General features: G+C 44.2%; 2 protein-coding genes across 5 annotated transcripts in view; both read left to right on the top strand.

Annotated features, from left to right (window-relative positions):
• C2CD2 (C2 calcium dependent domain containing 2) overlaps positions 1 to 5,493 on the top strand; it is a 43,726-nt gene extending 38,233 nt beyond the window's left edge. For both annotated transcript variants that reach the window (XM_082053966.1, XM_082053967.1), the window contains exon 14: positions 519 to 5,493. In XM_082053966.1, coding sequence (XP_081910092.1) covers positions 519 to 751 — 233 coding nt within the window. In that variant the 3' untranslated portion in view covers positions 752 to 5,493. The remainder of the gene's footprint in view (positions 1 to 518) is intronic.
• Positions 5,494 to 7,168: 1,675 nt separating this feature from the next.
• The window catches only part of PRDM15 (PR/SET domain 15), a 38,390-nt gene continuing 28,706 nt past the window's right edge, over positions 7,169 to 16,852 (top strand). For all 3 annotated transcript variants that reach the window (XM_082053930.1, XM_082053931.1, XM_082053932.1), the window contains exons 1-2: positions 7,169 to 8,082; positions 13,607 to 13,652. In XM_082053930.1, the coding sequence (XP_081910056.1) occupies positions 13,616 to 13,652 (37 nt within the window). In that variant the 5' untranslated portion in view covers positions 7,169 to 8,082; positions 13,607 to 13,615. The remainder of the gene's footprint in view (positions 8,083 to 13,606; positions 13,653 to 16,852) is intronic.

Below are 16,852 nucleotides of genomic sequence, written 5' to 3' on the forward strand. Positions count from 1 at the left end.
AGCAATATATGTGAGCTCTTCTCTCCTGAACATTTCTGCTAACTGTACAAGTGTGTCGATATGTGTAGATCTAGAGCTGCCACTGTCATTATTCAGTTTGCATGGTACTTGCATGGAATGAGGAGAAGCAGTGGTGTTCTCAGTGGTGTTCACTTGGGAGAGAGCTGGAGTAACAGTGGGGCAGGGAAGATTCAGAGGCATGTACTGTATGTATGTGTGCCTCTGTCTGAAAGCATGATGATTGCTCGCGTTTGCCAGTATTTGAAATCACTTGTTCCAAGGTGGAACTCATATAATTATGGGCTCTAAGTTACAAACCGTACATATTCGCACTTTAGATTCACCACGCTCTTAGATTTCTAACATCATTTGAATAGTTACCAGGGTGATGCTTAAACTGGAAAAGTTAAGACCAAAGGTTTTTTCAGTCATGCTGCAGTTACAGTTAAAGCTGAGCTCCAAGAGGAAAGCAGCCTGTTCTGTCTAAAGTGTCCTGTGCCTCTGCTCTGTTTCTGCAGGTGGGATTTTGAAAAAAAGCGCAAAGCTCTTTTTCCGCCGGCGACATCATCAGAAGGACCCAGGAATGAGTCAATCACACAACGATCTTGTCTACCTGCAACAGCCACTGTCAGAGGAAACGCGCAAGAAGGGAGGCACGCTTTCACGTATTCTGAACAGAAAGCTCCTTTCCAAAAACAAAAGCAAGAACAAACTGAATGGTGCTTCGGCAGAACCATACATTCAAGACTGAACACTCTCTGCTGGGATGCTTGCACATCACTTGACCATTTGTTTACAGAGCAGTGCTAGAGAATACAAATACGGCTGATGACCTGCAGAAGATGATGTTCATTAATACAGTGGTCCAGGAATAAACAGAAAGCTTGAATTTTTTGTTTATTTTTCTAGAATGCTTTTTCTCTCTGATTATAAAGTTGCTCCTCCAAATACAAGCAGTGCTAGTTGTATCATGACGGCTTTTGGAGGACCATGTGGTTTATTGTAGAAGATGAGGGAGGATGGGGAATGGTGCAGGTGGGGAAGACCTGTGTGTGAGCACCTAGTTTACATTAACGGGGAGCTAAGAACTGAAACATCATACCTTCTATATATGAGGGAACCACTATAATGAGAGAAGATACCACTGTGCTTCCTTACTGCGGCCTGGAATAGTAGCAACGCAAGTCTTAACTTGTTTTTCTAGTCAGGCTGAAAGGGAAAAGAGACCCAGATCCAGTTTGTATTGTAATTTGGAAATGGGTGAGTTTTCAGAAGCAGAACTGAAATGCTGATTAAGATAGCCTACTGTAATAACTGTAGCCTGCTGTAATAACTGCTCAGTCCATGTAGGTGGAGAGATGCCTTTGATATTAGCCATAAATCAATAAATTATGCAAATACTTAGCATATTGTTTAATGTTCTGTGCATAAGTTATGCTTAAAAAAACAGAACTTTTTTTTGAGTCAGCTTGCAAGAAAACATTTACAAATTCTTAGATATAGCTTTTCTTCCCTGTGTAAGAAGATGCATTGCTAATGTAAAAACCTATCCTAGGGGCTCTAATTCTTTCTAAGTACTGGTTAGACAAGTATATTAACCATCATATCAAATGCAAGGCTAGGAGCAGTAAGTGATGAATAGGGCATATTTAACCCTATACTGCTTTTCATTAGACAGCTTCTTTTACTTGCCAAACACATACTGAGAAAAAACAATAACAATTCCCTTAGTCGGTTTCTAGATCTACCAGTGTTGTCATGTGGTGAGCAGTTGGTTGAATGAGGTTTTTTACTTTTTTCCTTATTAAATATTGCAGTTGGCTCCTTTAAATTAAAAGGAAAAACTGATTAAAGTAAAGCCATAGTTCTTGTTGTGGCTATTAAGAAGAGTGAAATGTCAGTCAGTATTTCACAGGTACCATCTTTTATGCATACCTGTACTTTTCCATCATATACATTCCTGCTGAGGACAAAGGACCAAGCCTGTTCTCTTTAGCCAAGAAAAACATTAGTTCCATCTAAATTACCAACATGAATGGATGATAGATTTGTGCCTGCTTTGCCAACAGTGATTTCCCCCCCGCCTTTCCTTCCCATAAGACATCCAACACTTCGGCAGATACTTGGACTTTCAACTTAAACCATTCTTCAAAAATGGAAAGTCATTGAAGAACAGAAACATGTTTCAAATCTTCTTATGAACTCTAGATTCCTTTATAAATGCTTTTACAAAGAATATAAAAGTAGAGGGGATTTGAATTCTTTTTTACCAACAAAGAGATTAGAAGAAATTAACTGCCAAAATCTTTTAACTGAGCCTGCTGCTTAAAAATAACTTTTATGTGAAACCTCATAAAATCACTGTGGTAGTACAGCAGTCCAGACTGTCAAAAAGTTGTACATTTAAGCATGCTGCTTATTATGAAAACACTTGAAGGCATTTTTAAATTCTCTGTTTTGAAAATTGGTTACAAATGAGTCTTCTAGAGCTGAAATGTGCTCAGAAATCCCAGTTCAGTAATACAGCTTTGTCCAGCTTGAATGTGCTTGAACGTTTTTGTTTATTGTTAATTTAATACAAAGTAGTTCTGTTTCTTCATTTGTTATACAGTGGTTCATGATATGAACATTAAAAAACCTGATGTTACCTTCTCTCAACATACACTTTTTCTCTTGACTTTGCTAGGAGCTCTTTGCATGATGGGGCAGGGTAGGGCATCAGATCCCTGCCATGTTTTAAATGCTCCCTCTTGTTCACTGAAGGAGAAAACCACAACTGGTCACTGAGTTGAAGAAATCAAAGTGAGACTGAGCTCCATGGGCAGCACCCCCTTACACTGAAAATGGAGTTGTGGAATTGGGAATGTAAACAGAGCACATAACACTACTTGAAGTCTGCTTAAATTACTGAACTGCAATTTTAATTTACAGAAGCTTTATAATGTACTGTGTTAATAGAATGGAGTGGAAATACCACTGAATAACTTGCAGAACGCAGGAGTAGGGTTTGCTTGCAGCTTATCCCAAAGAACAGATAGACACTGAAGTGGTTTTTGGTTCCTTTTTCTTAAGGTCTTGGTGATTGCCTAAAAGCATGTCTTGATGGTAGGAACCGAGAACATTCTATACTGCAAACTGTGTGAAGGTTTGGGCTTAAGATGAGGAAAGCAAGGCATTTGGGGTAAAAAGGGAATCTTGGTTTTTAATTGCCTTTACTCCTCAGGAAAATAAACATCATTTGGTTTGATGTTTGGCCTCCACATCTGGCTGGTGTGTTCCTCACCTCTTCCTACTCCTCTAAAAGTAGTTTATGTCCTATTGTAAAAACAAGCTCAAGTGCTAAACACAAAGGGAGAATTGAGTTGCTGGGTTGTGACAAACCCAAAGGCCCATAATGTTCAATCCCATTCCCCTCTTCTGAGATGATTAGGTTGTTATTTAAGATCAGGAGATCTGAGTACGTACATTTTTTGTGTACTAGTATTTGGGTCAGCCTGAGTTGGGTCCTGACAACCAGTGGAAGCTACACTACAGGTTTGGGTGGGGATGACTGGATTTGTAGACTGTTGTAACTAACACTGCAATGTACCTTGTCAGTGCTAAATATTTCCTGTGCAGTTGCGTGAGGGATATTGGAGGGAATAATTTTGCTCTTTTATGTTTTGCAGTCTTCATAATTTTAATAACTACATGTTTGAACAGCAGAACAAATCTCTGCATGATATTACACTGAAGACTTCTTGTTTTCTGTCTTCCAGTTTAATTACTTTAGAACAGTAGCTTGAAAATAACCCGTGAAATCTGTCTTCCTTTTTGCCCCTTTTCTTACACTTTTGTGTTTCTGGATGTTCTCTACAGCAAAGAAGGTGGGGTATTTATTTTATGCGTACTAAGAGATAAAGGCTTGCTTTTCCTTTCTAAAGAATTTTCCTGCCCATAACTGAACCTTCTTATTCTGTGTTTGTGGTTTGTTTTGCTTCATGGTATTTTAGCTTTTCATTTGCCTTGATGGAGACAACCTGCATCCTTACCTCACCAAGATTTGCCTTAGCTTTAGTATGAATTTTGACCAAGTAAGTAGTGTAAGAATTCATTTTGTCTTTGTAGATGAAAGCAATAAAACTACCTAATCTCAAGTGTGAATACAACTTAGTTAACTTTCTTAAAGTGTCTGAGATCACTTTAAAAGTCACTTTAAAGAGGAGGGTCACCACTATTTCGTATCCAATTCACCCCAGGAAGAAATGACAAGTCATTTCATTCCTAACTATATATTAAACTTGTGAACCTTAGGCAGCAGAAAGGAAAAGGAATGCTGTCATGGAAAAAAGTTCATATTCTTTTAAAAAGTAAAATACCTTTGGCAATCTTCTTCGGCTTGATGGACAGGTCATGATCCTGTGCAGGCATAAATACTGGGCTTTATTCTTAGGCTTTCTGATAGATTTTATTTTTTTCCCCTGTTCTTCGTTTGGGAGAGAGGTTGGGGCTGCAGGTCATACAGACCTGTAGTTACTGTCTGGCTCTTAAGAGGACTTGGCTTCCAGCACTGCTTGTTTCAGGGAGTTCTATTGCCCAGCAATGATACCAGCTTTGAGCATTAATGAAATTTTGCAGCATTTCGTGTACTGCATCTCCTCGTTGGTTCTAAGTGGTTTTCAAATAAAAGCTTTCTGCTGTGTATTTCTTGTAAAGTTTTGGTGTTCTTGATATGCAAAATATCATAGGAAAAAGCAAAGTCAATGACATAAAGTGCTACCAAATGTGTATGGGGAAGAAAGAGTCTTGCTCTTGTTTTAACACCTTTTTCAGCTCCAGGTGTTACAAGCAGCAAGAGCTCTATACAAGGTGGGAGCCACCTGTCTTTTTCATTTTAGTTTATTGCAGTTTTTTTAATTGTAGAGGTAAAGGTTGAGATAAGTGCTTATCCTGGTACAGAATTAAGTATACTGTAGTTCTGGGCTAAGACATTCCCAGTCTGAGTGGGAACAGCTGACCTCATGGCTTTGACCTCCACAGAACCTAAGTGGATTTACTATTGTGTTTAAAGTCAGCATATGCTTCTGTATGTTTCTAAGCCACAGTCTTGTTGACAAACAACTCTAACTATATAGCAAGGTAATTACTTTAAGATAAGGGTGAATAATATAATTTCACTCAGGATATCCAAACTGCTACTATGCAAGGTGATGTCATGGTGTGAAAATAGCTGGGAAGGATGGATCTGAGGTCTTTCCAATACTGTAACTCTGTATTTCCCAATAATGTATTATATTCTTATATTCTAGGTGCAGTAAAACATTTTTTTTCTAGCATTCAACTGTGATAGTCACTTCTTCTGTGGTATTATTTTCTTTGTGTGTACACAAAATTAAGTTGGTGCAATTAAGAAGTCTGTGTTGTACAGATTTATTATATCACTAAAAAGCCTGAGGATTTTTTAAAGAAATAACTACTGTTGTACATACAATAAAAGCCAGTTGTTTCTGTGCAGTGTCAAGTGTAATAGATGGTTTTCTAATCTCCTCCATTAATTTTACCAGTTGCTTAACATAGTCCATTTACATGTTTATTCAGGAGCAGAATTCTCCACCTATGCTGTGCTGACACTGGGTTGTTCTGATAACCTTGGCCATACCAGGTAGCCCCTTCTTGTTCTTTGAGAAACATGGACTGGGTGGGAATCTCATGGAAGAAAGCACTGTGGTTACTACTTATTTCTGTTGTCAGTAATGATGCATTATCCTGAAAACATTTGTCATTTAGGAGACAAAGGGGCAGGAGTGTTAGGGCCTAGATCCTATATAGAAAACACCAGTACTAAAATGAGTACAGCCTGGAAATAAGGTTCTCTTGTGATCATTTTACTGAAAAAGATTTGTTCTAAATTAATGCTGCCACAAAGCCCCACCAGACTGAGGGAAAAAAACAAACCAAAACAAACCAACCCAACACCACCAAAAATAGGCATTCATATGAAAGTAGCCACGATAGTGTTTTTATTTCCCTTCCCAAAGTGAGTGTTATACCTTCTTTTACAAGGAAATGGTATGTATCCTTACTGGGAGTTAGTGCCTATGTTTCTACGCCTTATTTTATATTCTTGAAGTGCTTAGCTGAAATTTCTTAGTAGTCTCCCAACAATCCTTCTTTTCCTTTCTGCTCTAATCTTGGGTGAGGTTTATCAACTTGTGTGATGCCATTCGTGTACACTAGCAAAAGTGACAAGGCCTATCAGAGTGAGAGCAGCAATAGATGTAGCACTAAGTCTGGCACCATATTCTTTCCTACAGTTCATAATTCTTAACAATGAATGGAAGGGATCTTCATTTATTTTTTCATCTCTCTACCCTAGCAAGCCTGATGTAAGTTCACAGTCTGTTAGCTCTGCAGAAAGGTAGAAATACTGACCAAAAAAATACACAAATCATTTTGGAGCTGCAGAATCCAGAGTCCCATGCATTGTAAATCCAGGCTGCTTCATCTAGGAAACATACAGAGAACTTTTCTGAGTAAGTTAATAGTTATTCTGACAAAGTGAATACTCTGCAAGCAGGATAGCCACCCTTGTGCACCAGATGCTGGAGAAACCTGTGTGAAGGCCCTAAGACAACATGGTGAATGTGCATATGCACTGAGATGTACAGGGAAAATAAGTGAAAGCAAACTACACAAAACTAAAGGCCAGCTGGCTTCCGTCTTTGAAAAAGTAAATGACCTGTACATGCACTGAGATCTTTGAAAAATTCCCCGATTGAAAACTTCTGGTGAGTCATTGTTAAAGAATAAACTGTTCCCCCTCCTTAAATTAACATTGTTTTGCCAAGCAGCATCATTTTCAAAATTCAAAAGCTGCACTGTTTCCAGTTACCCAAGCACTTAAAAAAAGAGAATCACTATAGTCTCTACACCTTCCTCTTGAAACTGGGTACCTTGTGCAGAAGGGGACGTAGGATGGGTGAGAAACACAAAAGGGTCTGGCCTTTGCCAGCTGTTCAAGATGTGGCCATGAGAAGAGCACATTCTCTGGAAAACATCTTTCAATCTTCAGGGGTGCTCTTACTGTGGGGACTGGCCAGTCACACCACAGTGGCAGGGAGCACTGCACAAGGTGTTGGGGGGACTCATTGTAGGTGACAATTCTTACCTGAGTTTTTCCTTTTGCCAGAGTTGGGGCATCTTTCTTGAATACAAAAAGCATATGCACTTCTTGGCCCTGGCCTCTTCTTCCCCTGGAGGGGAGTTCTTTGCTGTGCAGTGCAAGTTTCAACTGGGAGAGGGGCAAGCACACAACAACGCAAACTGGGGGTTTAAATCCCCTTGAGCTGCAGGCACTGAGTCCACATCCTTTGTTTCCTGGGCGCCAGGTCTCAGTGAAATCCCGTTCCTGAGTGGTACATGTGGCCGTGCTGTTTGCTATGAACACAGCAGGGCTCGGCCCTGATAACATCCAGGTAAGGCCAGACTGAGGAGCGCTGAACACGTTTGCCTCAGCGGAGCGTGGGTACGGAGGACACAGGTGCTCCGGTGCTCGTTCAGGAATTAACTGAGGAAAGCCCACGGGGCCTGCAGCCAGCCCTGCGCCTGACATGGCATGTCCGTGATCCCGCACTGCCCTCTGACAGACGGCTCAGGGGACTCCCGCCCTGCGGCTGGCGCTGCCTAGCACGGGAGGGGAAAAAACAGCTTGTGCAACCTGGGTCGCTAAGTCAAGTTCAACGGCAGCCACCCTCCTCCTTCTCCTCCTCTTTCTCCAGCCCAGGGCTGAAGCGCCGCGCCGGCGGTGCGGAGAAACCGACCGGGTGGGGGCGGCCGCCCCTCGCACAGGTGTTGTACCCGCCCGGGGGATCCGCCGCAGCCCTGACAGCGGCGAGCCAGCGCGATGAAGTCGCCGCGAGTAGGGCAGAGTCGCCACCGACCCCCGCCCCTTCCCCGGCCGCTCCCCAACCGCCGCCGCCCGGGGACTACACTTCCCACCGTGCTTTGCGGCCGGTCGAGTCGGCTTCCGGTGGCGCGTGGTTTCCGGAGCGGATCGGAACCCGGAGTCCGGATCCGATCCGGGTCTGGCCATTCCCCAGGCAGGTAACGCCGGTTCCCCGCGCTCCCACCCGCCGTGCTCCTCTCTCCCCCGTCTCCCGGCCCACGCGCGGCACCCTCCACGCGGGATCCCCGCCCCGCGCTCGGCCCGGCCCGCCGCGCCTCCGCTCGCCGCCCCGCCGCTCCCCAAGGCGCACGGGGCTGAGGCGGGAGCGGCGGTGAGGGCGCACGGGGCGGCGGCGGCTGCGGCCCGCGGCCACCGCCGCCTCCTCCTCCGCGGCCGCCGCCTCCTCCATGCCGCCTGTTCTTTGTTACAGCGGCCGCGGCGCGCGGAGGGAGGGCGGTAGGGAGGGGGGCGAGGCGGGTCCGAGGCAAAACCCGGCGGAGCCGCTCCCGGATCCCGGGCCAGGCCCTGCCGCTCGCCGGGCTCCTGGCGGCTGCCGCGCGGTCCCGCCGCTCAGCTCCGGCTGTGCCCGCGGCGGGCGCGGGGCCGCGCCCGGGCCTCACACACCCCCACGCGCACACTCGAAGGCAGGCCCCACGGCGCTGGGAGGCTCCGGCGGGCTCGGGCAGCCCCCGTGGCGGCTGCGGGACGAGCCGCTGGGGTTGTGTCACGGCGAGGGCGGGGGGTGCCCGGTAAAGCCGTTGGTCCAGGGAGGGCGCGTGGCCTGTGAGGGAAACGGCCGTGTTGGGCCTCGCGCCCCGTTTCTCTCCCAGGCCCCGTGGCGGCGGTTGCCGAGGCGCTGGCTGCGGGAGCTCGGGGCGCCCCGGCGGGGCACGGATCCGCCTCGGGGAGGGCTGGGGGGGCGCGATGCAGAGGTGGGAGGGTGGTGGGAGAAGGGAGCAGGTCGGTCACCGAGGATGGGAACCGGCGTTTCGGGAAGAAGATGTGATGTGCGGGGTGCAAGACTAAAGGAAGAGAAGCCCCAGTCTGCTTTGCTTCATACACATAGATTTTTTTTTTCTGTGATACACTCGTTTTCTGCTCACATTTGTTAAACTTGGCGTGTGTGTAAGTTCACCCTAGGCTGGGTGAACGTGATGGCAGCAAGTGTTGGAAAGGGCAGGTGGCATGAATTCAACACCCACTCTGCTCCCCCTAACCATACAGAAATTGTTCCCCTTCTCTATAATAACTGACAGAGTGGTCATAATTTCTTAGAAATACAAGGCCTCGCTGTAGTTTACAAGGTATTATGACAGATAGTTTCCAACGACTTTGAGCAGTAGTGTGAACAAATTAGACTTACACCATGAAGAAATAACAAGGGGTAGTTTTAAGTGCATTCTGCTTGCACACATGTATTTCCAGTACCCATCCACTTGTGTTTTCAAGTTACTTATTCACATTAGTAGAACCCCATTGTAGAATTTTTATGGAAAACTGAAGAAAGGGAAACTTCAATTTTACTTTGGTTATTAAATTCAAGTACAGCTTGGGTTTATTTCTTTCATTATTCTTTCCTATTTTTTTAATCAATTTGCGAGATCAAACACAACTTGCCACAGGAGCCTATTTTTTTTTTTTGTCAGTAGTTTATAAGAGGAAAGTATACATTTATACCAGGTCTTACGTTTTTTGATAGCTTATGGCTTGAGCGATTCCCTGACAGTAATGCTGCATGTCATGCTCTGCAAGCAGATACCTGTGAAGCTGCAGCCCCTCAGTGTCTGCATTTGGGTTCCCTTGAGTTTGAAAAGTATTCGGAGGCCTGTGTTGCCACTGGAGTTTGTGTGCTTAGTTGTGGGTTCTACTCTCAGGTACAAAAATCATTCAGCTAACTATACGAGCAGAAATTTCCGGTTTTCTTCTCTTCTTCTGCAGTCAGAATTAGGCTCTGTGCTTGTGATCTGATTTCTTCTGTGTAGGTTTTTGCCTGATTGTTCACTGCTTAGATCTTTCTGGTGACTAGTGACAGAACCTAAGGGAATGTCAGGAAGATGTGCCAGGGGAGGTTTAGGTTGGACATTAGGAAAAGGTTCTTTCCCCAGAGGCTGGTGGAGCATGGGAACAGGCTCCCCAGGGAGGTGTCACGGCCCCAAGCCTGACAGTGTTCAAGAAGAGACTGGACAACGTCCTCAGACACATGGTGTGAACTGTGGAATTGTCATATGCAGGGATAGGAGCTGGACTCGATGATCCTTGTGGATCCCTTCCAACTCAGGACATTCTATGATTGATCTCTGTTTTATATAAAAATATCTGGATTTCCCAGAAGCTTTGAAGATCTTTGCAAGATAAGGACCTAAGTGTGTGTGGTAGGAATATCTGTCTCATACAAATGCTTGAGGAAAAAAGAAAAAGAGAAAAATCAGACATGGCCCAGAACAACAGCAGATGAGGGCAAAAAACTCTGAAGTATGTCTTCAGTCCCATCATGTCAGCTAGCATGGCCCTTCTTGCTTCTTGACTCTGTTTACCAGCTGGAGTGGGTGGTATAATGTCATTTGTTTGAAAAATTATTGGAAAATACAGTTGAGATTTGTGCAGAGTTTTGAAGGGTGGGAAGAGTTACATGTCTGCAAATCAGAATTGTTAAACCCATTTTGGTGCAGTTCTTCCTTTCCTAGGCTTTCTGTAAAGTAGGAAGGGAGAAAAAAAGTCTACGCAGGAATTTGTAACAAGGTGCAAATATTAATGCAAGGTCGTCCTCTTTTTGGCACCTGTATGTTAAGGTGTGAGCGTATTTGATACATAATATGCTACTCATTCCTGTTTATTTTTGAGCATAGCAGGTTATTCTGCTCAGCATAGGAAAGATGGATGAAGAATGAGGAGATTTGTGGGAAATCAAAGTACTTGCAACAAAAATGAGAGTTACACTAATACAGATAATAAATGAGATGCAGTGTCCTTATCAACTATGTGAGGTGGGTTTGAGGGACCTTCCCAGTTTCTCCTGCCACCTTGAACATTTATGCCACTATGGTTTCTCCGCCCCTTTGTTGCTATTCTCATCTGACGGCCCCTAGAACAAGACTGATGCGGCTGCTTCTGTAACGCCACGTGTCATCGGTTTGCTGTCTGTGCAGAATGTGACACAGGAAGGTCGTAGAAGGCGAATGCCTTAAAGGAGTAGGTCACACAGCAGTATAGCTGGTCTTACTGCGCTGTGTCCTTCACGTATTGGAACATGCAGGTGTTGACCAAGAAGAGTATTTGTTAATTTCACCATATTTAGGATTAAAGTCTTGTCAGGACACAAACTATCTAAAAATAACTGGACGTAGACCTCTTGGAATAGCACAGAACATCCACAAAAAGCAAAACCATTTTTGACATCAACCTATGATGCACTTTTCTCTGGCTTGTTTTACGTGGTTTTACTCTTGGTTTGCCCTGAATACGTGTCTCATTATTTACAGTGTTTTCAGGACATTACCCGAACTCGTGCTCAGCATTGGGCCTTTGTGTAAATGTTTAACTGTTTTGTTACATAAGTTTAGTCCCCAAAAGCCATAGCAGAGGAAGGCCCAGCTTGTGCCACAGATGGGCAGTGCTGGCCCCTCGCTGGGGCAGCGGGAGTTAGGAGGGATCGTGCTGTTGACATTCAGTGGAGTCAGGGAGGGCAGTGCTTGGGACAGGCTGTGGAGGAATGCCAGGGTGCCCAGACTTGGTGACCAAAATCCTCCTGAAGTTGTTGCCCAGATAACTGAGCAGCAGGATCTCTCCTACTGTGACCAAGAGCCCCAGCAACCAGGTGTACCTTTTTATTCCCATCAGTTGGATGTGCTGGCTTTCCATGCAGCACATATCCGTGTGGGGATAGACTGTCCTTTGCTAATTGGGAGTAGGCTATGGATTGGTGAAGGAACCTGTTGGCTGCTTCTAGTGGAAGCTTAGGGTGGAGCGGAGCGTGGGTGCAGCTGGCAGCTGCGTATCAGACATTGCTCCTTGGCACACAGGTGCTATAGTGATGTTAGGAGCAGACTTGGCACAAGTACGGAGTCCTTCCTGAGCCAGTGATAAGGGTTGTGTGGGACAGGAGCTTCACTTGTGCTGAGAGGTCAGTAGAGCCTGTACCTGCACAGAAGTAGCTGCTGCTCTGGGCTCCAGCCTGAGACGTATTTCCACTGTCCAGCCAGGCAGAGCTTGTGAAGCATCGGTGTTCAGAGTAAACTCATAACAGGGACTCCTGCTTCTACGCTGATCCTGAGTAATGGCTGTGCTTGTGTGTATCTTTTTGTTGGCTTGGCTTTTGTTATTGCAGTAGCAAATGCTTTATCTTTTTTCGAACAGGGCTCTGCTAGCTTAGTGTGTCTTCATTTGTGTTTCCTCCTGTCCTATTCCCTCTCACAGGTGTAGTCTCTTAATCCTCTCTGTTTTCTTCTTGACCAATGTACTTTCTGTTTCTGCAGCCTAATTCACTCTTAGTCTTGGGTCACGATCTTTGTGTTGCTTTGCCTCTCACTGGGGCATTGGAAAAACTGAAGGGAGGAGAGCTTTTTCATGGTTAGAAAAGGGAAGACTATCTTCTAGATTCTGCTTGTGTCGTGATCGTAGCCATACATAATTACAGGTTGCTTGCCAACCATAATTCAGATTGTCTAGTCCAAGGGTGTCAAACTCATTTTCACCGGGGGCTGCGTCAGCCTCGCGGTTGCCTTCAAAGGGCCAAACGTGATTCTAGGCCTGTATAAATCCATTTATATTTATATTTATATTTATATTTATATTTATATTTATATTTATATTTATATTTATATTTATATTTATATTTATATTTATATTTATATTTATATTTATATTTATATTTATATTATTTTATTTATTTTTATATATATATAAATGGATTTATACAGGCCTAGAATCACGTTCGGCCCCCGGTGAAAATGAGTTTGACACCCCCAGTCTGGGTGTCATTGGAGAGCAATAGTGTTTATGCAAGTTTTTAATATATACTGCCAAAACTGATCTATAAAAGTGAATATAGATTATCCTTATTTTATGGGTGAAAGCAAATTGGTTACTGTTTTATGGAAGATCAGTGACAGTTTTCTGATGCTCATGACTAGAGTATACTTTGCCTTTGGAACAAAACTTTGATTGTATCTGTAGTTTTTAGGTTCTTAAGATTATTGTGTTAATTAAATAAGTAATCCACCCTTCAGAGATAATTTTTTAACCTGTTCTTCAACAAAATGTTGCACTGAATCAGATGGGCTTTGTTTTTGCAGTGGTTGCTGACCTAGGTCAGTCATCTGTCCCTGAGCGTTCTGAGGCTCCAGAGGAGCTTATAGCAGGGGTTGAGGGTCACACAGGAATGGCTGGAGGTGATGAGAGGAGGGAAGGGGAATGGTCTGAAAGAGCATTGCCTCAGGGAGAAAAGCCTGTGAACATGCAGACCTTTGGGCTTCTCGTTGGTGACTTCGGCAACACATGATACAGCAGTCACTGGGGGATTTTTAGGAACTTTAATTTCTTTAACTTTCCACTGATACTTGTGCTGGGGCAATGTGTTTGGGTATGCTCTGGGTCAGTCAGCATCCTTACTCCGTAAAGTGATGTTTCAATAATATGGAAAGCAAAAGTCATTCAGAACTAACGTCATCTTTTGTATTTTGGCAGGTTTAAAAAATGGCTGAAGACAGCAGTGATGAGCTTGTGTTTATTTGTAAGTACTAGAAAGGAAAATGACCTGCTTCTCATGATGTGACTGTCTACTCAGAATGTTTGCAATTAAAGAGTAAAACAGTTTTTATTTAGAAAAGTATTTATGTAAAGGAAGCTCAAACAGCTTATGGAGGAGTAGAGAGAAGGTTGCTCATTTTAAGCATACACATTCTCCTGGTTTTGTTGGCAAACATACAAAGAGACCTCTGAATGTGAGTTAGCAGAACAGCTTTTAAATGGGAGAAGTGAGGTTGAAGGCCTAACATGAGTCTAAGCTCTTTGTTTACACAGCCAGCTTTAGCAACCAGGGGTGTCTCTGGAGAACTCTGACCTCTAGCCTAAGTTGAAGATCTGCATTTCCACAGGGGGAGGGTGCAGCCTCGTTATTCTTTCTGGACAAGCCCTGTTTAAGATGCATCGACTGCCCTGACAAGTCTCACTCGTGGCTTGTGTTCTTGTGCCCCTGCTGCTGGGCCTGTGCCTCATGCAGCTTGTCTTGTGTTCCACATTCTGCTGCGTAACCCTGTGCGCTAGACTGGGCTCCATGACCTGGGATCTGGACTCATGAGGTCATGGTGTGTGAAGAGAGGCTGCAGCGGTGGTGTGACCATGGAGTTTGGTGGGCAGCATCCCATGCTTGATGTAGCTTGGCTAGTAGGCTTTTTTCTCAGTGACATACTAGCCCTGCAGCCTCTCCTTTGTCACCAGCCTGGACATGCAGAATCTAGTGTTACAGTGGAAAAAAAAAGATGTAAAGGAGATGTAGAGTCAGCTTATCTACTTGTATGAGCAGAGGGGGCCTAGATATTGTGGATCTGATCTGGGAAGAGCAGAGTGGAGCCTATGTCTTCGGTGGTATGGATCTGCAGTGTTTTACCCTTGCTGGCTCCACAGCTGCGCATTAACCTTATGACAACTACATCAGAAAGAAAGTTGCACTTTTCCTTCCACCACAGATTCACCAGGTTTCCTTAAAAAATAGTATTGGCTCAATAGGCATTTTTATTGAGTTGCAGATGCTGGTGGTGAAGTTACCTTTTCTTCCCCTTCATAAAAAGACCCTGGTGAATAGCAACAAGGACTGAGATGTGACAGCATTCCCTAATTGCACAGATAGAAGGTGTTGCACAATGCTATCTTCCCCCTTCCAGTGGAGGCTGTCTTGTGCTCTCTTTAAGTTTTTACCATGGGATATGTGGATGGCTTATTTTCTGAAAAAGTGATTTTTTTATAAGTGATACTGTGCGCTTCCATAGTAAACATCATTGACTACGGATTTTGTAGACAAGAGAGTTTTGGAATAATGTTTATAGAAGTCTCTGCATATACTCCCCCCAGGGTATTTTACCATTTATCCTCATGAGTAATTTTATATTTCTCCTGTGGCTGAAGTCTCTTGGAAGTGTCACATAGGGTGAGTGTAACAGACTTGGGGAATGTCTGCTGTAAGGCATCTCTTAGATTTTGGGAGACATGCTACGCAATGTCAGTGTCATATTCTCCCTGCTTTGGTCATTCATCTTCAAAGGAGTGAGAGAAATGTGTAGCTTATTCCTGCATGCAGTTTTGGACAATGCTGTCTGCATCTTGTTGAACCTGTGCAGTGGCTGAAGTGGGGAGGGCCGAGGTGCAGTTGAAAGATAAGAGGAATGACTAAGGGCTTTATTTCCTTTGACAGCGAAGCCTATTTAAGAAGCTGTCACTCTGGCTATTCCTTTCTGTCCCTGTTGGTTATGACAACTCTTTGTGGATGATAATCCAGTTCTTTTCAGCAGTATGGTTTACACATTCCTCTGTGGCTCTACTCTCTGTGCTTTTAGAAATTTGTATTTAGCCCAGATTATTTCAGTAATACTAAGCACAGTGTGAGCTACGGGCACACCTAAGGGGGGTGGTATGGTAAACAGCACAGGATGGGGGAGGCCATTTGCATATAGGCTTAGATTTGATGGTGGTCTATGTGGATAGCATTTGCCTGCTGATCCTTTCCTCTGATACAGCTGTCTGGTGATTTACAGCAAAGTGGACTGGGAAATTAATTCAGCTGAAAAATAAACTGGTGGGAAAAGCTGGTTGTTTTGTTCCTTGGTTCACCAGGAGGCAGCACAAGCAGCTGTACAGGAAGCAGGGCCAGGCTTGGGGGCTGCATGAGCTGGTACTGCCGTTTGTCAGATGTATGTAGATTTTCACTGCTAAGCTGGTTTTGTTGCCAGAAGAAAAAACAACGTGGAGCTCTGTTACTGTATTTTGGGTTCCCTTTTCCACATCTTAGAAGAAATCCTTTTGTTAGTTCGCTGGGACAAATACTGAGAGGGAGAGTTTTCCTGTTAGGAGTACAGAGTAGCTTTACTAGGGGGACATACCCTGGAATGACGTGGGGTTTGTCTTGTTCTCTTGCCAGACAAGGTGTAACCACTCTCTACTTTGCATCCTTACTGGAGTTACCTGACTTGTCCTTGTGAGCACAGTGCTCAGATGGAAATTGCACTATAGGAATATAACATCTGTGCAATGATATCTTCTTGAGCTGCGTCAGCAACTTACCAGGCAGGGCAGTTTGACAGCTATTTTTCACAGTGAGGCAATGTATGTGCATTTGAAATTCTGTTAAATTGGCTTATTTAAAATAGCCTCAAATTATCCTGGTCTGAAAATTGTTTCTTAGGAACCATGCAGTTATGGGTAATTTACAGCCACTTAAACTAGAAGTTAATTTAGGTAAGCTGGCAGTGAATTAAGAAGTGGCCAAAGTATATTACGCAGGCAGCTGACTTGTTTGGAAAGGCACCAGAAGGTATCTTGGAGGCGTCTGTCCCAGCGCAGCGGGTGAGGAGCACGAGCAGGCCAGGTGCTGCTCCAGGCAGAGCTTGGCTCCCACTGCCTGCTCGTGCCCTGCAGAGGCCCCATGAGAGTTCTGCTACTGGGTTTATGCCTCCTGTTGCTAAAAAGACCGCGCTAGCCAAGCTGTTTCTAAAAACCTGGGTTCTACTGAAGGTAGTAATGTTTTGTTTAGCTGCTACATGTTATGACACTTCATCTGGAGATTAATGCCATCTTTAGGCAAAATGTTTACTGTGAATGTAAGGCAATTATTTTCATTTGAGAGAAAATCTAAACAATTGTCTTCTGATTCCACTGATCATAGTGTGTTATCTCACCTACACAGGTGCCAGCTATCAACTTGATGTTCAATTACACATG

The sequence above is a fragment of the Streptopelia decaocto genome, assembly GCF_964273445.1.
Source record: "Streptopelia decaocto genome assembly, chromosome: 1".
NCBI classification, from domain to species: Eukaryota; Metazoa; Chordata; class Aves; order Columbiformes; family Columbidae; genus Streptopelia; species Streptopelia decaocto.